This window comes from Bos taurus, chromosome 3 (assembly GCF_002263795.3).
Source record: "Bos taurus isolate L1 Dominette 01449 registration number 42190680 breed Hereford chromosome 3, ARS-UCD2.0, whole genome shotgun sequence".
Classification (NCBI taxonomy): domain Eukaryota; kingdom Metazoa; phylum Chordata; class Mammalia; order Artiodactyla; family Bovidae; genus Bos; species Bos taurus.
Window position 1 is genome coordinate 58,061,548 of NC_037330.1, and position 24,819 is coordinate 58,086,366.

Sequence of the window (24,819 nt, forward strand, 5' to 3'; positions counted from 1 at the left end):
TGCCTGGAGAATCCCAGGGACGGGGGAGCCTGGTGGGCTGCCATCTATGGGGTCACACAGAGTTGGACATGACTGAAGTGACTTAGCAGCAGCAACCCATTTAATATACCAGTGGAAGAGACCTTTATCCTTATGGTGGGGGTTTAGTCGCTAAGTCGTGTCCGTCTCTTGAGACCCCACGGACCTGCCAAACTCCTCTGTCTATGTGGTTTTCCAGGCAAGAATACTGGAGTGGGTTGCCATTTCCTTCTCCAGGGAATCTTCTGGGCTCAGGAGTTGAACCCGAGTCTCCTGCATTGCAGGCAGACTCCTGCATTGCAGGTGGATTCTTTACCAACTGAGCTATGAGGGAAGCCTTATGAGAAGGTCCTAAAATTAAAATGTTACAGTAAATATATGGACAGTTTAACACATTAATAACAGCATTACTCACCCTACTTCTTTAGGGCTTTTTTAAATGCCCATTTGAGATGCTAGCTCAGAAACTACATTCTTATGTATTTAAATTTTTTAAAAAATCAAGTGAATTTTGCCTGATAATATAATTTGAGAGATGGTTAAAAATTGTGACATTATCTAATACCCCTATATTTAACAAGTGAGAAAGTTGTGGTTCAGAAAAGTGTTCTTGGGTTATCCTGGCTGTGTTGGTATAGCTAATTTGTACACGGTGTTAGTGACTCAGCTGTGTCCGATTCCTTGCGACCACATGGATCCTGCCACACTCCTCTGTACATGGGATTCTTCAGGCAAGGCTACTGGAGTGGGTTGCCATTCCCTTCTCCATGGAATCTTCCCAACCCAGATACTGAACCCGGGTCTCCTACATTGCAGACACATTCTTTACCATCTGAGCCACGAGGGAAGTCCAAATAGCTAATTAGTCACCCGCTTTTCACTTGGGCTGTTTTTATTACAACTCAGATATTTATTAGGATAAGACATTGTGTGCTACACTGTGCTGTCTACTCTATGAGGAAGAAAATTGTCTTTCATAACACCTTTTCTAAAATTTTGATGTAGATATTGTGTTGGCCCAAAAGTTCATTCAGGTTTTTCTCTATGCTGTTATGGAAAAAATCAAACAAACCTTTTGGCCAACCTAGTAATTAAAATCTTACTTGTAATGCTAAAGGATTGCAATCTTACCAGAATATTCATATCCTTTTAAAGTATTTTATTCTTTGAGCTTTGCATTATTTCTTATAGATTAGAATAGGTCAGCGTCACCATTATATGGGTGAGGAGAACAAGGCCAGTGATATTAAAAGTCTTGCTCAGGATCACATAGTTATAAGTAGTAAAATAAAGAATTGAACCCAGCTCCTTTGAATATAAATCCAACAGCCTTTTTCTTACTACTTACATATTTCTACTGTCCATCTAGGGACAAAATATGATTAAGTTTCACTTTAATGAGTTTAATATATTAAGATACACTTATGAAACTAAGAAATAAAAAGTAAGCAACATTTTGTTTTCTTGCAATTACATTCAACATTAAAGCTAATCTTATAACAATTACAACAGCAGAAGCTGTACCATCACCATTACCATCATCACCATTTTTTATCTGCAAGCATATTATTTCTTTACAGTTTATCCCTCATACACATACTCCAACAGAAATACCTCTCATATGTCAAAATTCTAATCTAAATATGAAGATATGTGCTGCCTCAAAATTTGTATTAGGTGAAGTTTATCTTCTTTATTCTTGTCTTCTCCATTTTATGTCTTACTTTTTTCCCATCCATTCCCTAGCAAAGTATGCTGTCAGTAAAAGAACTAATTAATTTATTTATGCTACTATATTACTTCCAGTTGGAGAAGGCAATGGCGCCCCACTCCAGTACTCTTGTTTGGAAAATCCCATGGACGGGGGAGCCTGGTGGGCTGCAGTCCACGGGGTCCCAAAGAGTCGGACACGACTGAGCGACTTCACTTTCACTTTTCACTTTCATGCATTGGAGAAGGAAATGGCAACCCACTCCAATGTTCTTGCCTGGAGAATCCCAGGGACAGGGGAGCCTGGTGGGCTGCCGTCTATGGGGTCGCACAGAGTTGGACACGACTGCAGTGCTTAAACAGTTACCTATTAATAATTATATTTTAAATATAGTTTAAGGCAAAATAAGTAATCTTTAATGGTGGAATTTTAGATATTGCTGAGAAAATATTTTCTCAGAGGCTCGATGTTATATCATTTAAGTGGCTACCATCTTTATTAATTTAGCTGGTCTTATATATATATATTAACTTTATCTTGACAATGTATGAATATTATTTACTTTCCTACTCCATGAAGGTGAAAGTGAAAGTGAAGTCGCTCAGTCCTGTCCGACTCTTTGCGACCCCGTGGACTGTAGCCTACCAGGCTTCTCCGTCCATGGGATTCTCCAGGCAAGGGTACTGGAGTGGGTTACCATTTCCTTCTCCAGGGGATCTTCCCGACCCAGGGATCGAACCCAGGTCTCCCACATTGGAGGCAGACGCTTTAACCTCTGAGCCACCAGGGAAGCATGAACTGTAAAATTGTCCATGGAAGTTTTTAGATAACTTCTGGTTTCTTACTCCATAGGGAATTATAAAATTATCCAATATGCTATTGAGTTCAAAAGAGGAGTTCAAGAAAAATGTGGAAAAATAGTGAGTGGAGTGATCACTGGGCTCTTTTTTTAAAATTGTGCTGTTCTTTACATTACAAATTTTTTGAAGTTTTATTGCTTTAAAAATATATGCCTTTATAAGAGATTTAGATCTTTGGAAAAACTGTATTCAAAAAACATATGTATCCCATTTTTCCTAAATGGTATTTATTATAGAAAATCTGTCTAGTGTTTTACTGTGTCATGTGTGCTTTTTCTTTTTAACCAAAAAAGTGATTTGACCATGTTTATGAGGAAATCACTGTACTTAAAACTAAGATACAGTTACAACCACAAGTAAAATTATGCCAAGATTGACCTCAGCGACTGTTGCAGAATATTATCCTATGCATAAATGCTCCACCATGTTCTGTTTACTTTAAGTAAAGTCATCTTCAAATAGCTTTGACATTAAGTAAGGGCATATATATTAGCATGGGGTATTATGTATCATGGGACACATATTTCAATTTAGATGATTAAAATTCCATGAGAAGAATGGTTACTTATGACAATTTTAATAACAGTAAATGGAAAACATCTTTTGATACCATTTCTAATCTCTTTGATGTGGAAACTATTAGCCATTTTAATACAAATATGGCCATTTATCTCATATTAAATTATGTATGCTATTTGTTATATGTGAGGTAGATATTCAAATACAGAAGCAGAATTAAATGATCCAGACCATCATAAAAAGCTGGCAGAAAGCGTACATGTGAAACAAAATACAAAAACCTGGAAATGCTGAAATCTAAAAAGAATCTATATTTAAGACATTTTTGGCTATGCATATGTCAAAGACTGTTACTTCCAACTTTCTGCTGGTTTCATAGCTACTTAGAAGGGTGGATTGATGCTTCATTAAGGTACAGCTATGTTGATCCCATGTTTTTTCATTTACTTAAGTATGAATAAGATGTACCTTACTGTACTCACCACTCCCTTCTAATTAATTTAATTAGTCTTACATTGTAAATGAGCTTGTTTCCTCAAGTTTTATGTAGATACAATTACTCAGTCTTTGCACATAGAATATGATAGAATATGATTCAATTTTTAAATTGAAGTATAGTAGATTTACAGTGTTAGTTTCAGGTATATAGCAAAATGATTCAGTTATACATATATATCTATATTATTTTTCAGATTCTTTTCTATTATAGGTTATTATAAGATATTCACTATAGTTCCCTATGCTATACACTGCTTCCCTGGTAGCTCAGATGGTAAAGCATCTGCCTACAATGAGGGAGACCTGGGTTCGATCCCTGGGTTGGGAAGATCCCTTCTGGAGAAGGAAATGGCAAGATCCCTTCTGGAGAAGGAAATGGCAACCCACTCCAGTACTCTTGCCTGGAAAATCCCATGAACTGAGGAGCCTGGTAGGCTACAGTCCATGGGGTCACCAAGAGTTGGACACAACTGAGTGAATGGAATCATTTGAATAATCAGTGTGTCTATTAATCCCAAACTACTCATTTATCCCTCCTTCCCTCTATCCCTTCCTCCTTCAGTAATTAGTTTGTTTTCTGTGTCTTTGAGTCTGTACTTGTTTTGTAAATAAGTTCATTTGTATCATTCTTTTAGATTCCACATATACGTGATATCATATGATATTTGTCTTTTCTGTCTTACTTTACTTAATATGGTAATCTCTAGGTCCATCCATGTTTCTTCAAATGGCATTACTTAATTTTTATGATTGCATAGTATTCCATTATATTCATATATGTGTTTGTGTGTGTGTGTATATATATATATACACGCAAACACATTCATACATACATACATATCACATCTTCTTTATCCATTCACCTTGTCAGTGGACATTTAGGTTACTTCCATGTCTTGGCTATTGTAAATAGTGCTGCTATGAACATTGGAGTGCGTGTATCTTTTTGAATTAGAGTTTTCATCTTTTTTGGATATATGTCCTGGAGAGGGGTTGCTGGATCATATGCTAACTGTATTTTTGTTTTTTAAAGGAACTTCCATGCTGTTCTCCATAGTGATTGCACTAGTTTACAACAGTGTCGGAAGGTTTTCTTTTCTCCACACTCTCTCCAGCATTTATTGTTTATGGACGTTTTAATGATGGCCATTCTGACTGGTGTTAGGTGATACCTCACTGCAGTTTTGATTTGCATTGCTCTGTTAATTAGCCATTTTGAACATCTTTTCATGTGCCTGTTGGACATGGTTCAGTGTCAAGTAATTATTATAGCATGTAATTTGTAGAATAGTAGTAACTGTTTTTAGATAATTCCTTAAATTTTATGTAACATATTACAGTTATAGTTTTAGAGTCTCAAAATTACCAGAAACTGGTAAAAATAAATTACATAACTTTCTGTATTATAAAATATGAAACACTCTGATAGTCAAAATAGTAAAGACAGTAGGCATAGAAAACTTCCAAATCCCAAGTCCAAGTCACTATAAATATGATCTTTGGATTACTATATTGGTTTTTATCCTGAATACTAAAGCTCTATGTTTATATAAGTAATTTTAAAAAGTATAAACATGTGTATGTATTAACATGGCATATATGTGTACACCACAGAAATTTATGGAGAAGTAGTAAAAGTTCAGTCCAAAATTGTCAGAATATTGCTAAGCTTAAGTTTGGGAAGATAATTGTTGTAAATCATGTGCCCATACTGGTTGCCAAAGAATCACTTGTTTCCCTGAGTAAACACTAAGCATGGTATTAAGTTGTTGTGAATCAACTTCCTTAGTGATGTCTGTATTATTTTAATGAAATTATAGGCTTACAAGTAAGAGATACTTTCTCCTAGATAGTATAAATATTATATGATGCTATTGAAATGGATACATTTAAAAATAACATGTTATTTTCGTTGTTTGAATTATTTATTATTTAGCCTCATATTGGTATTTTTAAATCAATGTTTCTGTTTAAAGTTATTTCATTTAAAATTTCCCCAGAAAACTTACTTCACACAAAATAAAACATTGTATTTATTCAGTTTGCAGATAGAGTTGATATTTGTAACACAATGTTTTTGGTTTTTCAACCTGGAAAAGTAAAAAACTGTTTTTTTAAGGAATTTGGTGTATTTTAGGATCAGGCTGTGTTAAAATTGTTTTATTAAAAAATTCATTTGTTCCTTAGGCTTAGATTGTTGACATTTGAGAAGTGGTTTTTTTCCAAACTACTTTTGGTTTTAAGATCTTAGTATTAGGTACTTACTAATCAGAATTATTTTTAAAGATCTCATATAATCACTTACATATTAGTCAACATTTGTGTACTCATGCTTTTGGATATTGAGATAATATAATTCTTAATGTCTTCCTTTTCTTCCCTGCTGCACTCTCCACAGTGTCACAATTGGATCAAAATCCTTATTGTCAGTTAATATTTGAGATCTTAAAAACAAGATGGTAGACGATCTTTATTAGCTGGGACTCTTAAACGTGATAGAACTACAGTTCTGTTTTACATGTCTTACTTTTTTTTTATTTGAGAAGCTTCTTGGAGCATATGATATGAACCAAATTATTTAAAAGCATAACACCACCCACTGACATAATAGAAAAGAAGAATGCTGTTTAAAAAAATGAGCAATACAGGGAAAGAGGATTTATGTATATGTGTTAAACTTCTTATTTTATTGTTCTTGTTCAGTCACTAAGTTGTGTCCAACTGTTTGTGACCCCATGGACTGCAGCAAGCCAGGCTCTCCTGCCCTTGTCTCCTGAAGTTTGCTCAAATTCATGTCCACTGAGTTGGTGATGCTATCTAACCATCTCATCTTCTGCTGCCCCCTTCTCCTTTTGCCTTCAATCTTTATCAGCATTAGGGTCTTTTCCAGTGAGTCAGCTCTTGGCATTAAGTGGCCAAAGTATTAGAGCTTCAGCATCAGCCCTTCCAATGAATATTCAGAACTGATTTTCTTTAGGATTGACTGGTTGGATCTTATAGTCCAAGGGACTCTCAAGAGTCTTTATCCAACACCACAATTCAAAAGCATCAATTTTTCAGCACTCTGCTTTCTTTATGGTCCAACTCTCACATCCATACATGACTACTAAAAAAAACCATATAGTTTTGACTATATGGACCTTTGTTGGCAAAGTGATGTCTCTGCTGTTTAATGTATTGTCTAGTTTTGTCATAGCTTTTCTCCCAAGGAGCACATGTCTTTTAATTTCATAGCTTCAGTAACTGTCCACAGTGATTTTGGAGTGCAAGAAAATAAGATCTGTCACTGCTTCTACTTTTTCCCCTTCTATTTGCCACAAAATGATGGGACTGGATTTTATATATGTTACTAATTCCAAGTAGCTCTCTTTTTAATGAAAAGTTTCCAAACTTCTTTCTGTAGTGCCACAGTTAGGAAATTCTACAGCTCCATTTAAAAAAAAAAACAAACATTTTGCAGGGCTCACAGTAGTGTCTTACAGTGTCTTAATCAATAGTCTCTTACGGTAAGTTGAAGCAAATTTACATAGCTCCATGACCTAAAATATCTATGCCCAAACTGACTTTTCCAGGATTGAAGATAACATATTGGAGATTGGATTGGCTCTCAAAAATACCTAGAAAATCGTTGTCAAAATATAGAGGTTTTTTCCTCAGGACTTTTTCAGATCTGATAATAATAGGTTATAAATAATCAAATCATATTATAATTGAGGTTTGATTAAAAGCAAAAGAGTATTCAGTTTTCTTCCTATGACCATCAAAGTATCACAACCTAGAATAGTGAGCAAAATAACACCCTTAGGCACTGGGACTTCAGAGATGTTTACTTTTCTAAGTATAGAAAATAGTGTCTCCTCTTCTCTTCTCAGACATCTTTCTGCTAGAAGAATCTATTTTAGGTAAACTGTATTTTGGCTTCTAACTCCAGTGTTAGAATTTCAGAATATAAAATCCTCTGTTAGACATCTGTTATTAGTTCTTTCTTTAGCCCCAAACAATCTTAAATATGTACTGCAAAGCCATGTTTCAAACACATACATTTTATGGAGAATTTGGAGACAGTGTTTCTTTGTCCCAGGAAAAGTTGAGTTAATTTATAGAAAGAGAACTAGTACTGCTAGAGCACTACAAAAAATTGTCACTAATTTTTCAGTGATTCTACCTCTTTCAGGAAAAATGTATTTTCTGGATTCTGCTTTACTGGGATAGGCTGTAGTAAGTAGGTTTGGCTAACTATAGCTTGACAAGAGGGCTTCCTATGTGGCTTAGTATTCAAAGAATCTGCCTGCCAATGCACAAGATGCCAGAAACACAAATTCAATCCCTGGGTTGGGAAGATCCCCTGGAGAAGGGAATGGCTACCCACTCCAGTGTTCTTGCCTGAGAATCCCAGGGACAGAGGAGCTTGGCAGGCTATACAGTCCATGGGTTTGCAAAGAGTTGGGCATGACTTAGTGGTGATAAGCTTGACAAGAAGAGCTCAGGAGTTTGAATTAAACCTACCTTCAAGGTCAAGTCAGTTACTGACCAAGAAGAGAGATGCCCAGTGAACACAACTGGTAAATTTGAGGAAATCCAGGCAGAGCATGATTTCATGGGAGTATGACACCAACAAGTGGGAATTCAGGCAGGCATTTATTTTCAGGGTGAATAACTTCAGGGAGAACTCAAGAGTCTTGTAGGTTATCAAAATGAGGAATGTGAAAATGTGAGTGCAAATATGGAAGTGAGATTTGGCTTGGGTTCATGGTCTGTGTTCTCCTTGTGGGAAAATTTAAGAATAAGGTTGGCCTTTATGATTGAGGGGTAATGTTATGCATCAAAAATGGTTCTTGAACATAAAAATAAGGCAGATTCTTGTTCCTAGAACTAGAGTACAAGTGGTAACCAGTCTTTAACAACAATACAGGAACTTCAGTCTGAGAACTGAGGCCCAGATCATAGCTAGGTTAATAATAAAACCTGATTGGATGCTAAATCTCCAAGAATTTGGCTGAAACCCCTTAAATTCTTACCTAAGTTTACAATTAGTCTCAACTGTTAGGGAATGGTTTATCATTGAAATGTGGATCAAATTGTCTTACCTATGAGGAAAAGAAAGAGGCAAAGACTGAATTATCACCAAGTACTTTATACTCTAACTTTCCTTACAGTAATAGTGTTTGTCTTTAAAGGACTTTAAACTATCAGGATTTTCTGGTAATACGTATTCATGTGTAGAACATATAAACTTGACCTGTAGGTCTTATTTTAGTATATTTAATCCTAGACAATTTAGTGTAGTCTTCTCTTTTTATTTCTTCATCTTGGAAAAAGTTGAATTTCTGTTTTTATCGGTAGTGCCTGTTTATCAGTAATACCTGTTTAGTGTATGTATCTTTTACGATAACTTTTATTTATCTCTACTTTAAGTTGAACTTTTTTCTAAACATTTGTTCTTTAGAAAGAGTAAAATGTGTTCACAGTTCATTGTAGTCTTTAATATAAGAAGTTTGCAATGCTTTTGTTTTTTTATTCCATAAAGATAGTCATCAATATTTTTATGGTTTAGTTCTAATCTTTCTCTAGTTGTTTTATATTCAGTATTTTTTAATGTCTTTGTAGAACTAGGAAAATAATTCTCTTACTAGATTCCAAAAGCAGTAAGTTTTCCACTGTTTCATGATACTTAGCTTACTACCAAGTATAGTATCTATGTGTAGTCTGTGTTTTTAATACCACATATGTATTCAGGCATACCAAGTCTAGAATACTTCTTTTGTTCTTAGTGTTTGATAACTACCATATTTGATAGCAGTAACATCAGACCCAAGCAAGAGAGAAGCTTGATCTGGGTTCTGCATTTTAGAGGACCCTGCACTTCAAAAACAAATAAAATAAATGTATTAAACACACACACACACACATGCACATGAGTTCCCCATCATTCAGGATCCAGCCTTTAGCATTGGCATTGTATGACCTGTAATCTTAGACATCCATTCATGTTGTTATGTATTAGGTACCTATTCTTTATTCCATGTTAGAGGTGTAAAAAACAATACATATGTATTATTTCTTATAGTTTCTGTGGGTCAGGAACTTGAGAGTGGCTTATTTGGGTGGGTTTAGCTTAGGGTTTTATACGAGGTTATAATCAACATTTGCTAGCTAGGTAATGCTCAAAATCCTTCAAGCTGGGCTTTAGCAGGACATAAACTGAGAAATTCCAGATGTATAAGCTGGATTTAGAAAAGGCAGAGGAACCAGAGGTCAAATTACCAACATTTGTTAGATCATAGAAAAGGCAAAGGAATTCCAAAAAAAGAACTAATTCTGCTGAAGCTCCAATACTTTGGGCCACCTGATGTGAAGAGCTGACTCATTGGAAAGGAGCCTGATGCTGGTGAATATTGAGGGCAGGAGAAGGGGCTACAGAAGATGAGATGGTTGGACGACATCACTGATTCCATGGACATGAGTTTGAGCAAACTCTGGGAGATAGTAAAGGCTAGGGAGGCCTGGCGTTCTGCAGTCCACAAGGTCGCAAAGAGTTGGACATGACTGAGCACTGAACAGCAAGGAGCCCCTCTAGTCACTGTTTTTTAAGGGAATTAAGCATAGGGAGGTTAGGTCACTTGTTCAAGGTCACCCACAGCTATAAGGGAGTCAAGATTTGACCATATAGATCTGGCTCCACTGAACTGACTTGTACCCTGAGCATGGATACAAAGTTGTTTGTTGAAATCATTGTAAAATATATTTCAATGAAAATCCCTACCCGATAGTCCAGTCATCTGAAGGCTTGAGTGGGACTGAAGGATCTTATTAAGGTGGCTCACTTACTGGCTGGTGGGAAGTCTCATTTCCTCCCCATGGGGAGCTCTCCACATGGCAACCTGAGCGTCCTTTTTTTTCCAGTAAATTTTTCTTTTTTTTTTTAATTTTTGGCTGTGCTGAGTCTTCCTTGTTGCACATGGGCTTTGTCTAGCTGTGATAAGTGGGAGTTACTCTTTCACTGCAGTGTGTGAGCCTCTCATTGTGGTGGCTTCTCTGTGGAACCCAGGCTCTAGGTGCGTGAGCTTCAGTAGTTGTGACACACGGGCTTCGTAGTGGCAGCTCATGAGCTCTAGAGCGTGCAGGCTTCGGTAGTTGTGGCATGAGGGCTCAGTGGTTGTGGCTCCTGGGCTCTAGAGTGTGGGCTCAGTAGTTGTGGTGCGTAGGCTTTTTTGTCCCATGGCATGTGGAATATTCCTAGACCAGGGACCAAACCCATGTCCTCTGCATTGGCTGGCAGATTCGTATCCACTGCTCCAGCAGTGTAAGTCCTGTGTGTCTTTACAGCATGGCTGTTAGCTTCCACCAGAGCAAGTGGTTAATGAGAACAAAATGAATGGTTAGTGCCTTTTGTGACATATCTTTGGAAGTCACATACTGTCAATTCTATATTCCGTTAGTCACATAGACCAGTCAGAATTCAAAACGGGAGGGGATATGCAAAGGCATTAATACCAGTGAAAACCCTGAGGATCCATCTCTGAGGCTGGCTACCAAGGTATTTTAATAATATTCAAGCCTCAGAGAAATTCTTCTCCACGTATCTTGCCTATAACCTCACATCTGAATACCATAAAGTTTTGTAGATGGTACCACTACCAAAATGAAACACGGAAACTGCTTGAGTTTATGATGAGGATTGAGCAGCCAGTAGAAGCACTGAGGTCGAGGAAAGATGAATTAATGTATCTAATTCTCCTTTCAGCATGAATGCAATAGGATCTTGTGTAATGAAGTACTGTTTTGGTAATGCAAACCTTCTATTTTCCTGCTTCTCTTTGTGCTCTGATTTTTGGTTTCAGAGATAGTAGAATGAATACAGTATTTGTAGTAGTTGCACCCAGAGACTGAGAAACATTTTGTAGTATTAAACAATTCATGTTACTCTTAAATTTGTACTTCAAAGGTATAGACACAAAGTTCATGAAGCAGGATAAAAATTGTTTACATCGGCAACTAGATGCATAGGAAATGTTAGAATAGTGAAAATTTCAAAATACAGATATTAGATTACATTAAAATTTTAAAGACAATATAAATTTTTAAATTTATTGAACCAGTATTATTATTCATTATTTATAATTTGCAATATAAAATAAAAATCAGAAATTTTTCAAAGATAAAAATTTTATCTTTGTTTACTTAACAAATTTTACTTAAAATTTTAAAATCTAATAATAGTGCAAATAGTCTTACATTGAGCATTACCACATAGTAAAATTTGCAATAGGACTGTGTACACTAAAATATAGATTTAATTACCAGTTGTGTATAAGTTTCCTATCTGTTCCTACATAATAAATACCACAAATGTAGCAGCTTAAAATAATACTGATTTATTATCTCACAGTTTTCATGGGTCAACCATCCAGATACTACTTAACTAGGTCTTCTGCTGAGGGTCGTGAAGCCGCGGTGTCAGCTGCTGCATTATAACCTGGAGTCTTGGCTGAGAAGAGTTCACTTCCAAGCTCATTCAGGTTCTGAGAAGAATTTTTTTCCTTGAGGTTGTGGAACTGAGGATTCTGGCTTTTTGCTTTTTTTTTATTTGGGGGGAGTGGTGTAGCCCACCTTCAGGTCCTATAAATTGTCCACAGTTCCTTGAGGTCATTCACAGTTCCTTGCCGCGTAGGCATCTCCAACACAGCTGCTTGTTTATCAAGCTCACATGGGAAGATTCTAGCTCCAGACTGCTAAAGTGGACTTGTGTGTGGTATAGCATAATCACATCAGTGACATCCCATCATTTTACTGTATTCTAGTTGTTAGAAGAAGCAAATCATAGTCCCACCGCACTCAAAGGAAGGGTTTGGACAAAGATGTGGACACCGGGAGGTAGGAATCATGAGGCATCACCTTAAAGGCTGTTCACTGCAGTGATCAAGCAGTGGAAATGAGCAAGAAAATTATTCACAACTTGAAGAGATCAAGTGAAGTTCCTTACAAAATAAATCTTTACAAAGTAAAATTTTGTAAACTGATCAAAACAATAAAAATGTAAGAAAGAGAATTATGTTCACAGAAGCAACAGTGCCACTCTGGTATGCCCATTTAGAAGACGACAAGAAATTGCCATTTATGCTAAAATGCCATTATGCCAACTTGCCATTTGTGAAATTGGCAAGTTGAGCAAAAACTCAAGCTTTCCTATGGATGATAACCTGCAAATTGGCCATTACACCCTTTGGTAGGAAAACTCAATTTGATTAAATTAGTGGTTATAATTTTCCACTAAGTAAATATGAGGGAAAATTTATTATTTCATTTTGAAATGTATTTTTTTTTGCTTTTTTTTCTTTAATTTAATTTTATTTTTAAACTTTACAATATTGTATTAGTTTTGCCAAATATTGAAATGAATCCACCACAGGTATACCTGTGTTCCCCATCCTGAACCCTCCTCCCTCCTCCCTCCCCATACCCTCCCTCTGGGTCGTCCCAGTGCACCAGCCCCAAGCATCCAGTACCGTGCATTGAACCTGGACTGGCGACTCATTTCATACATGATATTATACATGTTTCAGTGCCATTCTCCCAATTCTCCCCACCCTCTCCCTCTCCCACAGAGTCCATAAGACTGATCTATACATCAGTGTCTCTTTTGCTGTCTCGTACACAGGGTTATTGTTACCATCTTTCTAAATTCCATATATATGCGTCAGTGTACTGTATTGGTGTTTTTCTTTCTGGCTTACTTCACTCTGTATAATAGGCTCCAGTTTCATCCACCTCATTAGAACTGATTCAAATGTACTCTTTTTAATGGCTGAGTAATACTCCATTGTGTATATGCACCTAGAAACTCCTTTGTATTCTAAGTTCAAAGGCAAAGTGTTTTGTCACTGTTGTTCTATATTCCACAATCAATATTTCAGATCCTTTTTTTTTTTTTTACAATGGAGATAATATAGCTGCAAACACTTAGGTTCATTTTATTAAAGGAACTCAGAGCTCCTCCTGCATTCGAAAAGAAAAAAAAAAAAAACACGTGTAGTTGGCAGAATTGAAATGACAAATGAATCAAGTGTGAACAAGAGGGGCATACGCAACATTATAAAACACCGGCATGATTTTCTTTCTTTTTTTTTTTTCATGATTTTCTTCAAAAGAAAATATATGACCAATATAGCCACATGGTGCTTTTCTGTGACATTAACTGTACTACATTTCATAAAACAAAATGTCTAGATGTAATAGGAATTATTTCAAATATTGGTAACACAGTGGTCAATATATAAGATGGATAAAAACAATAAATTATCTCTGTCTAGAACAGACAAATTAAAAATGAAGTGGAATGCTTAATGGGTAGCAAAGTGAGAAGAGAAATAATACATAAAATTTTTAAAAGTAGATACAGTTTCAGTCCAACTAAATTGTTTCAGGGGCAAAGTGACATTGGGCAGCTAATATTTATTATATATATTGTTGAACTACCAGAAGAATAGGAAATTGGAATTAGTAAGTACTTATTTTGTTGTTTTTATGCTGTTCGTAGGGAATACAGGCTTTGTGATAAGTGGAGAACTAGTCACAGGGCTATCCCTTCTCCCCAGGGAGAAATCATTAGTTGCGTGGGAGGCTGGACTGGAGAGCAGCATCTCCCACTGGATGAGAGTAGGGGGCCAAGGGGTTTCAAAGATCACATTTTCTAGGATTCCTGAATGATTCCGCAAAAATGATTTTAGCAATTAGGTTCTTGTTTAGACCAATTGCACTTTAAAAAAAATTATTAACATATAATTTACATACATTTGCCCCTTGAAAGTGTACAATTCTGTGGTTATTAGTATACTCACAGACTTGTGCAGCCATCACACTGTCTAATTGTAGAACATTTTCATTATCTCAGAAACTATACGATGTCACCCCCCAGTTCTTCACCACATCGCAAGCTGTAGGCAATCACTAATCTACTTTATCTCTGTAGATTTACTTGTTCTGGACATTTCACATCAGTGGAGTCATGCAGTGTGTCCCCTATTGTTTATTATTTCACTGAGGTTTCTGGAAAACTTACTTAGGCTCTGTCTAAAAATATCAATCGTCTCATACTTCAGATTTATTATGGTTTTTTAACTGTACTCTTTCCATTACCTGTATATCATAAAAACTTTCAAATGCCCATAATAATTCATACTGAATGGAATGATGTACTGTAGATTTTTAAGCTTGTTGGCAACAGCATTTGACATCCAAGGACAATGAAAGCAAATCCCTGCCTGAACTTCAACTGATTTTAAAGGGGGTATAGCTGCAATGTTTCACTACACAGATGATTTTTGCATTATCCTCTAATTACAAAATAAGAGAAACTGCTTCTAGTAGGAATTAACTATGTCTTAGAACATCATACCTTTTTTTTCCCATTCTTAAAACATCTTTGTAATTTAGTTCATTCATGTTTGTATTAATGAAGCAGTGATTTCTGGCAGTTTGTTAAACATAATATTTAATACTGGCTTGCCTAAGTAAAAGATTATAAAAATCTAATAATGTGCTTTTATTTTTGTTAGTCTTACAAGTTTTTATAAATGAATGCTATCAAACTGTTGGAAATAAGTCTTACAAAGCATTTTGTAGTCTTTTTAAAAAAATAATTTATTTTTGGTTGCACTAGGTCTTCGCTGCTATGAGAGGGCTTTTTCTAGTTTCGGCGAGCGGGGGCTACACTTTGATGCAGTGTGCAGGCTTCTCATTGTGCTGGCTTCTCTCGTTACAGAGCACAGGTTCCATGCGCATGGGCTGCAGTAGTTACAGCACTCGGGCTCAGTAGTTGTGGCGCCAGGGCTTAGTTGCTCTGAGGCATGTGGAATCTTCCCAGACCAGGGATTGAACATGTGTCCTCTGCATTGGTAGGCAGGTTCTTATCCACTGCACCACTGCAGTGTCCTTGTCGTTGTTGTTGTTCTTGTTGTTCAGTCACTCAGTTGTGTCCCAACTTTGTGACCCCATGGACTGCAGCATGCCAGGACTCCCTGTCCGTCACCAACTCCTGCAGTTTACTCAAACTCATGTCCATTGAGTCAGTGATGCCATCCAACCATCTCATCTTCTGTCGTCCCCTTCTCCTCCCACCTTCAATCTTTCCTAGCATCAGGGTCTTTTCAAATGAGTCAGTTCTTCGAATTAGGTGGCCAAAGTATTGCAGTTTCAGCGTAAGCATCAGTCCTTCCAATGAATATTCAGGACTGATTTCCTTTAGGATTGACTGGTTTGATCCTCTTGCAGTCCAAGGGACTCTCAAGAGTCTTCTCCAAAACCACAGTTCAAAAGCATCAATTCTTCGGTATTCAGCCTTCTTTATAGTCCAACTCTCATATCCACACATGACTACTGGAAAAATCATAGCTTTGACTGAACAAACCTTTGTTGGGAAAATAAAGTCTCTGCTTTTTAATATGCTACCTAGGTGAGTCATAGCTTTTCTTCCAAGGAGCAAGCATCTTTTTAATTTCATGACTGCAGTAACGATCTGCAGTGATTTTGGAGCCCAAAAGAATAAAGTCTCTCATTGTTTCCATGGTTTCCCCATCTATTTGCCATGAAATAATGGGACCAGATGCCATGATTTTTGTTTTTTGAATGTTGAATTTTAAGCCCACTTTTTCACTCTCCTCTTTTACCTTCTTCAGGAGGCTCTTTAGTTCTTCTTCGCTTTCTGTCATAAGGGTGGTGTCATCTGAATATCTGAGGTTTTTGATATTTCTCCTGGTAATCTTGATTGCAGATTGTGCTTCATCCAGCCTGGCATTTTGCATGACGTACTCTGCATATAAATAAGCAGGATGACAATATACAGCCTTGACGAACTCCTTTCCCAATTTGGAACTAGTCCATTGTTCCATGTCTGGTTCTAACTGTTGCTTCCTGACCTGCATACAGATTTCTCAGAAGGCTAGTAAGGTGGTCTGGTATTCCCATCTCTTTGAGAATTTTCCACAGTTTATTGTGATCAACCCAGTCAAAGGCTTTGGCATAATCCATAAAGCAGAAGTAGATGTTTTTCTGGAATTTTCTTGCTTTTTCTGTGATCCACTGGATGTTGTCAATTTGATCTCTGGTTCATCTGCCTTTTCTAAATCCAGCTTGTAAATCTGTGCCACTGGAGAAGTTCCATATAGTAGTCTTTTTAAAAGTGAGGTTTAAAGTTTATAAACTCAGTGATAAATCACTGGTGAAAACTTTAATATGTAAAGTAAGAGTAACTAAGTAATTGAGTTATTTTGCAATAGAAGTTATAATTAGAAAGTATGTTAATTTCCTGCCCTTAATAGTTTTACTCTAAGGAATTCTCAGCGGAGAAGGCAATGGCACCCCACTCTAGTACTCTTGCCTGGAAAAATCCCATGGATGGAGGAGCCTGGTGGGCTGCAGTCCATGGGGTAGCTAAGACTCGGGCACGACAGAGCGACTTCACTTTCACTTTTCACTTTCATGCATTGGAGAAGGAAATGGCAACCCACTCCAGTATTCTTGCCTGGAGAATCCCAGGGATGGGGGAGCCTGGTGGGCTGCCGTGTATGGGTTCGCACAGAGTCAGACATGTCTGAAGTGACTTAGCATAAGGAATTCTCAGTAGGTATTTAAGAAGCCTATATTTCAGTGACATCCCATTTTGTATTTGCAATATTTATAGGCATTTTTCTTTTTCTTAAATGATGTTCTTACATGTATCATATGTTGAAGTGAGGAGTTACAGTATTCATATAGACAGTAAAAAGAGCTGACTCTGCAGTCAGACTGCATCCATTCAAATCTTGGTCCCACCTATCACTTGAAAGTGCAGGTGACTTAACTGTTCTACACTAGTTTCCTCAGCTGCAAAGTGAGGATATTATACTCACTGATTTGACCTGCTGTGAAGATGAAATGAAGTAGTGTATATGTAACAATATGCATAAAGCCTTTTGCACAAGATAAGTGTACTAAGCTTATGCTCAGTTGCTGCTGCTGCTGCTAAGTCGCTTCAGTTGTGTCCGACTCTGTGCGATCCCATAGATGGCAGCCTGCTAGGCTTCCCCGTCCCTGGGATTCTCCAGGCAAGAACACTGGAGTGGGTTGCCATTTCCTTCTCCAATGCATGAAAGTGAAAAGTGAAAGTGAAATCACGCCGTCGTGTATGACTCTTAGCGACCCTATGGACTTCAGCCTACCAGGCTCCTCCGTCCATGGGATTTTCCAGGCAAGAGTACTGGAGTGGGTGCCATTGCCTTCTCCATTATGCTCAGTATTATTACCTATTTCATTTTCTGTGGTGGGTATAAACGAACAACATGAAATAGTGGATGTAACTAATGGATTGGTCAATTGGAAATCTTGATTGTATTTCCTCTAATTCAGTGATTCTTTATATAATGATGAACACATTTCTATTTCCTCCAGCTTATCTTTCTGTATATATTTTGTGGCATGTAAAGTAATCTTTATAAAATATAGAAATAATGTACTTAAAAATCAGTGACATTTTATGCAAAACAAATACATGTTTTTGTTGCACTACAATTTATAGGTTAGGAAATGAATGCTTCCTATTACTAAGTTCCTTAGCTGAAAACAAAGCAAAGATGAATTCCTTATTTTGGTTTTAACAGCATTTCTTTCTCTTTCCTTGGGTTAGGGTTTTCCAGGTGACTTTGGAGACAGAGGCCCTGCAGGTCCTGATGGCAGTCCTGTGAGTAAAGAGTTGAAGGTCCACCCTTGCATTCCAGCGTCATTTGGATTCCATAGCATCCGTACTTATCATACTCATGACCACATTCCTGACAAGCACTCTTGACCAGACAGTTGTGATACCACTGAGCACATTCTATTTTGTGATTTTACAACAAGAGAAGTAAAACAAAGTGTTATAAATTCTGCCTTGAGATGATCTTTACAATTCAGTATCTTAACTATGTTATACATTACTAAGTAAAATATTAGAAGTATACAATCACAATATTGACTTGTATATTCGGTGGGGGGCGGTGGGCAGACATGGGAAAGAAGCCTTTCATATATATATCAAGGTACAAACAAGCCTCATTTAAAAATTGTGCATTTAGTGATTGCTCTTTGGGACTCAAACCTATCATTGATCTATCTTACTTTTGAGTAATTTATAGAGAAGTCTTTGAGGGGATCATTTAGATATGTGTTCAGATCAGGGAGTTAAAATTCTAAAATTAATTTAACATATTATAAAAAATGATGGAATGCTGTTTTGCCTGAATTAGGAATAATTTCTATATTTAGACATCTGTAAATAAAATAGTGTTTGAAAATAGTTTCCTTTTATTTCATTTTCTAAGGTATAAACTATATTAGCTTATGCATGGAATTTAACAAAAGTTTTGTTATAAGGCTTGGAAGATAGAATAAGAGTAGAACTGATTTCGAAGCAAATTGTTAAAAAATCAGATCATGTCTTAAGTAAAATGTTTGTCATCTTTTTCTTGCCCATGATTCCGAGCAGCTTCTCATTTCAGGTATAATAACGTTAAGCATTATTTACATTTTTTATACCATTTATGTCTTTACACACTTGGTATGAAATCATCTTGTCAAGTATACTTGAAGTTTGTTAGAGTTGGACTCCTACAATATTTAACATTTTACCCTTTGAAATCTGCTTTTTATACTTAATTATACTTTTAATGAGCATTTTGAATCATCTTTAGAATAAACTGGATATTTTCAATGTATTGGTTTATAATTCTTTAAATTTTGTACTATATCTCTGTTTCAAAACAGTTTAAATGCAGGAAAAAAGGGAAGGTTTATTCTTATACTTTGTGCCATGTAAATGATATAACCCTGACGTGGTATAGATTAGGAATTATCACAAGGACGGTAATGATGAGGTCAAAAGACTGTCACAAAGGCTCATCAGGAATCAACTGGAAAAATGATAGTTTAAAACCTCGTACAAATAATTTAACCAAGTTGGTAATTTCTTACATTTGTATAGTGCTTTATGAAAATTTTCAGAACCTTTAATATAACAGTTTTCATTGTGTTCTTTACAAAATAAAAACAAATATTATTTTTGTTTTATAAATGAAAAATTTAGAAAATTTAAACAAAGTACTTCAAAAGAGCTGACAGTGTTTTAAGTTATCTGAAAATGTTCTTCTCACTCAACAAGTCGACCATCCTGTCTTTTCTCACTACATATAGGCTAATTAGGGCTTCTGTGGTAGTTCAGTGGTAAAGAATTAAACTGCAATGAAGGAGACTTGGGTTTGATCACTGAGTTGGGAAGATCCCCTGGAATAGAAGTGGCAACTCAGTCCAGTATTCTTGCCTGGGAAATTCCGTGGACAGAGGAGCCTGGTGGACTACAGTCCATGGGATCACAGAAGGAGCCAGACACAACTTAAGAGATTAAACAACAACAATAGGCTAAGCAACAACAGTAGGCTAATATTATGTCCCTAATGCTGGTTATTATGAGACTTACTCACAGAACAGACAGAGAAATCTATTATCCCAGGCTAGGTGGTAGTCCTGGCATCCCAAAGCATGGAACCAGGGCTACATTTATAGAATGTTAGCTGCCACCAAAGAATTGTACTTCTTAGGATGCAAAAGAGTAGGAAAGTTGCAGAAGTTAGCTAGAAGAAGGTAAAATTTGATATATTTTTTTCCTAGAAATTTTTGTCTTCATCTTTAGAAAATTCACTTAGTTTGGAATTAAATTTAACCAATTTTGCACATTTCTGTTACATAGGGACTTATAGGTAGCACTGGTCCTCCGGGATTTCCTGGGCTTAGAGTAAGTATCAAATATCATCCTTCTTATAAAATTCTTTTGTGTGTATTTATATTTTTTCAATGTGTTTTACAAACTTTAGTATAAAGAAAATTTTTAGTGTCATTGTTGAATATCAAGCTTGCTCACATGTGTTTTCCTGCCAGATAGGCAAATTTAATCAGTAATATGAATCTAAAAATGAATTATACTTTATGATATAATAACAAAGCTGAAATAACAAATTTTCACAGGTTAATATGTAAATGTATTTATCTGTTTCATTGAAGGATACTTAATCAAAATTCAGTTTCTCCAGAAGTATGAGACCTAGAACAGCCACTTCTTTTCTTTGAGGTAGTCTTTCATACCATCTGGTCTGGAGAGACAGATAGGGCTAAACAAAAGCACATGGTAGCTATAGGCTTTATGCAATAAAATTAAATAAATGATTGGGAAAATCATCCTAAACAAAAGGTAGGAGCCAGACTTCGCCAGTACCATTGAACATTTTCATACCTCATTTATTTATTGTACTTAAAATAGTAACTATTATTTGTTCACTTAATTAATTTTTATACAGTACATTCAACTCTTAAATTTCACTGAAGTTTCTGATGTCATCAAAGTACAGTTTAATAAAAGCAGTTCTTTGAAGGCTAAAACAATCCAGTACAGATATGTGTCTTTCTGATACATTTTTGATTATTCATTTGACTAATCAAACTGTCATATGTATCTTCCTGATATGTCTGCATAAATATAAATTTCTCTTATCCAGACTTCTGGTTCATGACAGGGATATAAGTTACAGATATGGTATATAAATTTAGAGCCATATGCTTTAACATTGAACTATAAAAGCAAGAATGACATACTTTTATGAAATGTAAGGAGCCTAATGAAAATAGAATCTTAAAGATAAGCCTATTTCTATTCACATAAAAGTAGGGCATGATCATGACAGAGGTAGAATTTCCTTTAAAAATCAATTTAGAGCTCGCTCTAGTATGTAGAGTAGGTAATTAAGACTCCAGAGTTTTAGGCCATAAATTATGGCTACCGTATTTTTAGCTTGAACTTGAACACAGATCTTCGGACTACGAATTAAAAGTTTTTCCCCCATCTTAACTTAACCCATGGCAGAAGGCGGTGGCCTGGCCAAAGGAATATCTTTCAGAAGTTTACCTATTGAAACTGTGGTAAAAATCAGCATAACAGGTTTTAACTTCCCCATATGGGATGGCAGGAACATAGAATTGAGAGTTAAAAAACTACAGTTAATCTAAGACCTTTAGACTTTTCTCTTGTATACGATTATTAGTAATTATAATAAAATTAGCAATAACAGCTCACTTTCATTTAGTATTTTCTATGCACCAGACACAAAGATTAGGTAATTTAATTCTCAGAACAGCCTAAGACCATTTAGCTTATAAGTGTTGAACTCGGATTTGAAGGCAGGTGATGTAGATCCTGGAGAAGGCAATGGCACCCCACTCCAGTACTCTTGCCTGGAAAATCCCATGGACGGAGGAGCCTGGTAGGCTGCAGACCATGGGGTTGCGACTTCACTTTCACTATTCCCTTTCATGCATTGGAGAAGGAAATGGCAACCCACTCCAGTGTTCTTGCCTGGAGAATCCCAGGGACGGGGGAGCCTGGTGGGCCGCTGTCTATGGGGTCGGACACGACTGAAGCGACTTAGCAGCAGCAGCAGCAGATGTAGATCCAGAGTTCAGAATTCTCCCCCTTGTGTTATACCATTTCCTTAAAACTTCTACAACCTTAAAATATGTATTGAATCTCTTAAGAGATTTCTTTAGTTGTCATGAGAAGCCCTATGTGATGATAGAGCCCAAATGACCAATTTCTTTTCTCAGAACTTAGACTAGGGCTGTACCCATAAGTGGTAGTCACTGGCCCTACCAGTGGGGAGAGACAGGAAGCAGGCAAGGGAGCTGGACTCCAGAGACACACTTTTCTTCATCTGACCTATTAGCATTAAAGTTGGTTAGCTCCAAAGTTTCCATTATTATGTTTAAGACCCAGACCAATATTCTTAAGATGGCCTAAGATGTCTAGGCTTTTGGTTCCTCTCTGCATCTTGAGAATATACTGTGTGCATAAGCCAAGCTGTTCATTCTTCAGATGCAGCCTCCTTACTACATGGCCTTTGCACTTGTCTGCCTGAAACACTTAAGCTCTACTTTTCTGCCCAATAGTTAACTGTTACTTATCTTTCAGTTCCAGGATTTAGCACAGTGCCTGACACATAATAATGCTCAATAAAAATACCTGGGTTTTCTGTCCTTTTTCTTCCTCCTTTCACCCTTTGGTAGGTGGGAAGAGATTCTATAGAAATGAAAATGGCTTATGAAACTAACAGTCATTTTCGTAGTCCTCACTCTTCTACAGTAATAGAGATGGTATTTTATACTTTTCAAAGTACTTTCTTTCACATGGATCTAATTTTTAAAGTAGATAGAACAGGTGTTATTACTTCCTCTCTTGTACATTTATTGTGCAATTATTACAATTTTAATCAAAATAGTGGGAGCACCATTATTATTATCTAGTTCACGAATACTGAGCTAGATGCCAGACCTAAAAAGTATATATAAACAAATTAAGATTCCTGCTTCCTGGCAATATTATAATCTAATATGGCTTCAAGTCAAGCCACTGAAAATGGAGCAATTTATCCTAGAAAATCAGAGTGGCTTCACAAAGGAGATGTCTTTTAAGCTGTTTGTTGACTGTGTGTGAGTGGGATGAGTTGGGAAAGGGCCTCTTGGGCAGAAGAAGGCTGTGTTCAGATGCACAGACATGGGGGGAAATGGAATGTTTTGGAAATGAAAAGCGAAAGAGTGGGCTTGCAGCCTGGGAAGTATGGGGTGATGGGAGAGGAATGGAAGGAGGTGAGGGCTTCCCTGGTGGCCTAGAGGTTAAAGCATCTACCTCCAATGTGGGAGACTTGGGTTCGATCCCTCGGTTGGGAAGATCCCCTGGAGAAGGAAATGCCAACCCATTCTAGTACTCTTGCCTGGAGAATCCCTTGGATGGAGGGGCCTGGTAGGCTACAGTCCACGGGCTCGCAGAGTTGGACACGACTGAGTGACTTCACTTTCACTTTCACTTTTTCAGGAAAGATTATGTGAACTTCGGTGTCCCATAGTAAACAGTTTATCCGTTTGCCCTGAACTGTTGCTTTTCATGTATTCCCTTCCAGCAGGGCAGGTATATCTCCTGACAAGAGGTGATACTGCTTTCTCTAGATTATTTTTTCCATGTTATTAATTGTTACTGTCATTCGCCTTCTCAATTAGTAACAGTGATTATTGCCTGGTAGTGTGGCTGGGTATGGTCAAAAAGCCCGGTAATGGCATTCACAATCTTTTTGGCGATATGTTCACTCAAGAACTATGATTGGCTAGTGGCTGCTACTCTGCTAAGAACCTACCCTTGGGTCTCTCTATTTCTTTGACTGACTTTGACTCAGTAGTTCTCTAGTATTTGTCATTCTGTGGGAGGCTTTTTGCTTCTATTGCTATATCCCAGACACCCTCTGCTAAGCCCCGATGCATGAAATTAATTATTTCTTCTGTCTGCTTAATCTTCTTATGGGAATGAAATGTGATAGGTAGGGAGTGTTGAAGGACCTTCAGGTTATCTTTATGGAACTGAAAACTGTTACTAATCTATCATGAAGCAATTTCAGAATATGTAGTTTTTTAGGAGTAGGATTTTCCATACAGCCTGTGACATACCACAACATATTTGATGTTTCTTGGAAGTTTCTACACCCATATGATTTTACTTTCAAATTCTTTATTTTACTCAGTCCTTTATAATAAATATGTTTTTTGATACCTCCTGAAATTTACTATTTTGTGATTTTTCTTTCAGAGATACTAAAAAGTAAAATAGAATAGTGTGCATACAAGGCATATTCATCTGAAGATGCCAGACTATGCACAGTAGTATATTTCCTGCAATAAGAATTAAGGATATTGTCTACAGAAAAACAACAGGACAATAAAGAAATGTTTGTTTTTGATATTCCTTTCCATTTCTTACATGAATTAGTGCTGTGTAATTTCCAGAGACATTTATTGTATTTTGAATGACTATCAGAAGTTTTAAAGCTATGAACTTTGAATAAACTAGCCACTGTAATTATAAGAATAATTATTTCCCATCAATGGAATTTGTCAGTGATGTATTGATGCTGTGTTTCCATTTTTCAAGTTGAAAAATATTTCTGCCTCTCACAGTCTCATATTTTTCAGGATTAAGCATGTTGGGAATAATTTATCTTATGCTTCACAGACTATAGGACTCACCCCAAAGTAAAGATGTCATATTTTCCATTCTGAAATTTGTAGTATATAAATGTGGACTCTTAGAAATACACTGTTATGTCAGCACTCTAGAAA

The 24,819-nt window shown here is 36.6% G+C and overlaps 1 protein-coding gene and 1 long non-coding RNA gene across 4 annotated transcripts in view; both read left to right on the forward strand.

Moving 5' to 3' along the window:
• Positions 1 to 24,819, forward strand: part of COL24A1 (collagen type XXIV alpha 1 chain) — a 392,387-nt gene that overhangs the window by 126,030 nt on the left and 241,538 nt on the right. For all 3 annotated transcript variants that reach the window (XM_024990097.2, XM_024990098.2, XM_024990099.2), the window contains exons 14-15: positions 18,266 to 18,319; positions 20,360 to 20,404. In XM_024990097.2, coding sequence (XP_024845865.1) covers positions 18,266 to 18,319; positions 20,360 to 20,404 — 99 coding nt within the window. The remainder of the gene's footprint in view (positions 1 to 18,265; positions 18,320 to 20,359; positions 20,405 to 24,819) is intronic.
• On the forward strand, positions 10,997 to 12,728 carry LOC132344886 (uncharacterized). The gene is made up of 3 exons (XR_009493942.1): positions 10,997 to 11,143; positions 11,996 to 12,125; positions 12,408 to 12,728. It is a non-coding gene; the product is annotated as an uncharacterized lncRNA (long non-coding RNA).